This window comes from Danio aesculapii, chromosome 11, assembly GCF_903798145.1.
Source record: "Danio aesculapii chromosome 11, fDanAes4.1, whole genome shotgun sequence".
Classification (NCBI taxonomy): Eukaryota; Metazoa; Chordata; class Actinopteri; order Cypriniformes; family Danionidae; genus Danio; species Danio aesculapii.
This window is the reverse complement of record NC_079445.1, coordinates 9,876,492-9,881,474: the sequence shown is the minus strand read 5'-3', so window position 1 is coordinate 9,881,474 and position 4,983 is coordinate 9,876,492. Positions and strand designations below refer to the sequence as shown.

The following is a 4,983-nucleotide window of genomic DNA, read 5'->3' as shown; positions in this document are numbered from 1 at the left end:
CATGTCTTTGGACTGTTGGGGAAACCGGAGCATCCAGAGAAAACCCACACGAACATGGGGAGAACATGCAAACTCCACACAGAAAAGCCAACTGACCCCGCTAGGACTTCAACCAGTGACCTTCTTGCTGTGAGGAGACAGTACTAGACACTGATCCACCATGTCGTCCCAGGCTAATAAACTCAAATAACTATAACGTTACTTTTAAGATCTCATATCTAAGTAGGCTACAGTTTCTTTATGGAGGAGTTAAGTTTGCCAAAGCTGACGGAAGTCTAACTCATAAAGCCTGCATTCCTGTCAGTGTGGTGTCGTAATTTACTGTATCAGCAAGGATATGACGCTGATTCCAGGACAGAAGGATATGAGAACAATCCTTTGGCAAACTGTTTGATTGGTTTGTGTGTTACCTTTAGGGCTCTTGCCTTCTCTTAACTTTTCCACAGAATGTATTCACACCTAAGTGAGCTAATTCCCTATATCACACCTGACTGTACAGATTATATTAAGTTTGACATGACATTCAGGATTTGCAAGACAGTTTCCAGGGAATGTTTTTTTATTCACTGAAAAAAAAAGGTTTGCAGAATTGTTGCAAACAATTTATGTGTTGAATTTAAACAAATAAATTCAATTTATGAATGTTCAACTTAATTTGTGTAAATTCAGGCCAAATAAATTGTTTACAACAATTTCACTTAAAAAAAAAAACATTTTGTAAATCCAAGGAATAATCTTTGAATCATTTTTTTTTCATTGTTGTTGACTTTGATCATAATAAGTGAATGTGCATGGCCCATTCAATAATGATCATGTTTCTTTCTGCACCATCCCCAAAGCAAGACATCAGACATAGATTTAAATTCTCAATCAATTTATTGAAACAGCATTGCATTTGACATGAGCAGCAATGTATATATTACTCTGTTTAAATTACTGGGAATAACTTAAAACAATTCATAGTATGCATTTCTCATTAGCTCAACAGATTTTGTTTTCCACAAACACTGTCCTATTCAGTGCAGACAAACAGAAGCGATTTCAGTCCATGTGTAGATACTGATAGGCAAATGCAGTTCATAGATACAACATCCAGCACATACACAGATTATTAGCTCAGTCTTTCAAAATGTTCATCTCGCACACAGCGATATAGTGACGTATGCACTCGTCGCTTTCCAACCCATTGCACATATGAGGGCCGGGCGCGCGCCCACGCCGCCCGCGTGCAAGTTCTCTCGCACAGCTTGCGCCGACAGGCAGCTTTCACAGCTCATGTTCCCACAACTTGTTCCTCCGCTACCAAAAACGACCACTTCTTTCCCCCCACAGAGGACACGACAAGCTGGAGGGGCAGGGTGGAATATACCGTGCGCACAGTTCCAGGAGCTCCACTTTCTCTCACACAGCTCCATCCCATGACGCAGCAGTCAACGGCGGCTGTTGCAGAGCCCGTTTGCTTTCATTCGCAGAGAATGACTCTTTCATCCTTTCATTGCAGAAACAGCATCACGACTAGTTCAGCGTTCTTGCAGGGACAGATAAGGAATCCATTGGTTTTTGCAACGGCTCTCCTCGCAGTAGTTGCCCACGTCCTTTAGTGCCTGGCATTTGAGAGGCTGGCATTGAGAGTTCTGTGTAAACATAAAAAATAAGGTAAGTAAATGTCGTCCTAAATTAAAGATTCACCTCTTAATACCGCATATGATAAGCTGTTTATGTCTACTTACAGTGACGAGGATGCAATGGAAATCTCTGGGCTCGCTGTTTTCCACGGTTGTCGGCTCGTCGAGCACCTGTGCCAGGCGTCTCAGACCGGACACCCGCAGGATGTTGATGTCGTTATCGCAGCAGAACGCCTGCAGGAGCGTGAAGTGAATCTGCAGCGCAATGTCGTCCAGATCCTCCTCATCGGTGGCCAGAATGCACAGCACAACGCAGTCTGGATCTCTGCAAATCAGATTTAATTGCAATTAGTATCTTGTTTATGATGATAAAGCCATTAATGTTCATTATTCAGATGCGTGAAAGTGAAACACAAGTGTATACTTACACATTCATTAGTTTTGCAGACTCATAAACGCCGACTGTGAGACAGTCCTGCCTCTGCGCTGCTACCAGCAGCTCTTCCAATGCTTGGCTCACGGTGTCCATTCTGTAAAAATAACGCGGCTATGGTCAGCGACAATACTTTCTATACACTCATCTACTCAGTTAGACTCTACTATAAAAGACATGCATGCGTGCAATAAAAGGAACTTACTTTGTATCAGTAATGTTGCATCCAACGACTTCTTCCAGGGTCATTTTGCTTCAAATAATAGTAATCCACAAGTCTCCGGAAGAGCTCGCAAATATTAAAATCCAGTCAACGTGTGTATAGTGTTCGGAGTATAATCCAATAGTCGCTATGAGCTGTTGTATTCCTTTGCTCGTTTCTCTGAGCCTGAGAAGTTGTTTCTGTCGATGTACGGCGAAACGCGACTATATATACCACTGTAAAGAGGGCGTGTCTTCACAAAATGCTACTCTTTCTCATTGGTTACAAACGTTCAAGAAGCATCTCGAGGTCGTTCAGCCATTGGTTATGGGGGAAACTCCTGCTACAGCCCACGTGGGTTAGTTCGCGGAATCGCTCCAGCCAGTACAACATGCAACTAGCTCAATTTGTTTCTATCGAGAGCGATGGAATTTACTTATGGAAATGATGGAGTTTCCCAGTTGCTTTCGATGTGCATGTTGTTGCAGTTAGATTTGAAACTTTTGCATCATGTTTAGAATAAAAAAAAACAAAATGTAATTATTTATTTTTCAATTAAAACAGGAAAAAAATTATATATATATATATATATATATATATATATATATATATATATATATATATATATATATATATATATATATATATATATATATTTATTATTATTATTATTATATTTTTTTTCAAAATAGGAAACTATATAATTGCATAATGCATTTTATGATGCTGGGCCACATATTTAAATTGCAAGAGTGTTTGATCGAAACTCGTTGATGACTCCCACTGCTTATCCCAAAGGCAGGCAATGTGCATTAAAAAAAGATGCATTTAATTGATGTGGAAATCACGGTTTTGTTTTGCAAAATACAAGTCGTCTGCAGAGCCTCTAGAAGGTTGTAGAGTTTCTGTCTCCTTGTTACCTGGAACTTTCATCAGCCAGGCTGTTCCAGTTCCACCGGCTAATTATAGTCGGTACAGTCACAGGATCAGAGCTGTTGATGTTGTCATGGGACTTTGTTGTTCTCGAGTTACGAAACCCGTCGGACTGCATAAACACTGGGGTCAGCATCTTAAGGGGAACCCGATTGTTTCATCGATTTGATTTCCTCTATCAAAATACCTTCGGAGTAGCGTAATAGCACATTGCATGTATGGCATGCAGCGACACTTTCAGATATGGGTTCAGATATATATAGTTCAGATATATCTCTATTCTGAGAAAGCATTTGCCTGAGAGTGCATCTTGTCTGGATGAACTGCAAATTGTCTTTCAAACGAGACATGTTAATCAATACATCTAAGCAATTGAATTGAATCGATTTACTGTTTTATTGCGCCACCTGCTGTTTAATGTTTAATGCTGTTTATGCTTGTTAAATAACTGCTACCCAAATGAGAACGACCTCACCTGAAAATAGAATTTTGACTAACTTTGTATTCCATAAATTGCCATTAATAGCAAAAAAAGCTATTTAAATTGTTACACGTAATTATGAGTGTGTTTATAGGATTTAAGCCAATATTCCAGTTATCAGTAGTTCAGTAGAACTATTCTCTATCAACGACTGCCGCCTACTGGTAATGTTTTATCACTACAATTTTGAATAAGGACTTTTTTTTTTTTTGTCTTTTAAGAATTTTATTTAATCATAAAATCATTAAGGCTTTTTTAAGAGTGTTGTATAAATAGATATGATATTTTGTTGGAGGATGAGGAGAGTTTGTGGCATCACCCAGTCAGTCATTATTTTGAAACAGATAAAAACAGGTAATATATTTTCGTTCTCCCTGTAAAGTGGACTATAATGGTTTGCTAACATGTTATTAAAACTTCAAGACCTTTTTCCAAGATATTGTTTTTTACAAAAAGTGTGAAATGTCATTTCAACCACACATCATTACCAGAAGCTTATCCCATCACACAGTATATGCAAATCCATAGGAAGAATATCAAGGTCGTGGTAAAATAATACATTAAAATATGATGATGATGATGATGATGATGATAATAATAATAATAATAATAATAATAATAAATTAGGCAAGCAAAAATGGCATTAAAAAGTGTAATACAGCTTTATTCTTTGCACATTGATTGGCCTGTTTATGATTTATGAGCCAAAAATAATTACTATCATATATATTTTTAAATATACAGTTGAAGTCAGAATTATTAGCCCCCTTTTTTATTTTTAAATATTTCCCAAATTATGTTTAACAGCAAGGAAATTTCACAGTATGTCTGATAATATTTTTTTCTTCTGGAGAAAGTCTTATTTGTTTTATTTTGGCTAGAATAAAAGCAGTTTTTAATTTTTTATAAACCATTTTAAGGTCAAAATTATTAGCTCCTTTAAGCAATTTTTTTCAACTGTCTACAGAACAAACCATCGTTATACAATAATTTGCCTAATTACCCTAAACTGCCTAGTTAACCTAATTAACCTAGTTAAGCCTTTAAATGTCACTTTAAGCTGTATAGAAGTGTCTTGAAAAATATCTCATAAAATATTATTTACAGTCATCATGGTAAAGATCAAATAAATCAGTTATTAGAAATGAGTTATTAAATATAATATGTTTAGAAATGTGTTGAAAAAATCTCTCCCTTAAACAGAAATTGGGGAAACAACGGGGCTAATAATTCTGACTTCAGCTGTATATATTTTAATAATAATAATAATATTATTAATTATAATTAATTAATAATTATATATTAAATT

General features: G+C 36.5%; 1 protein-coding gene across 1 annotated transcript; it reads right to left on the bottom strand.

Annotated features, from left to right (window-relative positions):
* Window positions 1–857: 857 nt before the first annotated feature.
* On the bottom strand, window positions 858–2,456 carry gadd45ba (growth arrest and DNA-damage-inducible, beta a). The gene is made up of 4 exons (XM_056468651.1): window positions 2,264–2,456; window positions 2,054–2,155; window positions 1,731–1,950; window positions 858–1,634 (listed from the first exon to the last, which is right to left on the bottom strand). Exons 1-4 carry the CDS (start codon window positions 2,305–2,307, stop codon window positions 1,521–1,523), a joined length of 480 nt encoding a protein of 159 aa, XP_056324626.1. The 5' UTR covers window positions 2,308–2,456; the 3' UTR covers window positions 858–1,520.
* Between the last annotated feature and the right edge of the window lie 2,527 nt (window positions 2,457–4,983).

Coding starts and splice junctions, on each gene's coding strand:
- gadd45ba (XM_056468651.1), bottom strand. CDS start 2,307: ATGACCCTGGAAGAAGTCGTTGGATGCAACATTACTGATACAAA. Junction 2,156..2,263: donor TGCAACATTACTGATACAAA/GTAAGTTCCTTT, acceptor TTATTTTTACAG/AATGGACACCGTGAGCCAAG. Junction 1,635..1,730: donor TCCATTGCATCCTCGTCACT/GTAAGTAGACAT, acceptor ATGTTTACACAG/AACTCTCAATGCCAGCCTCT.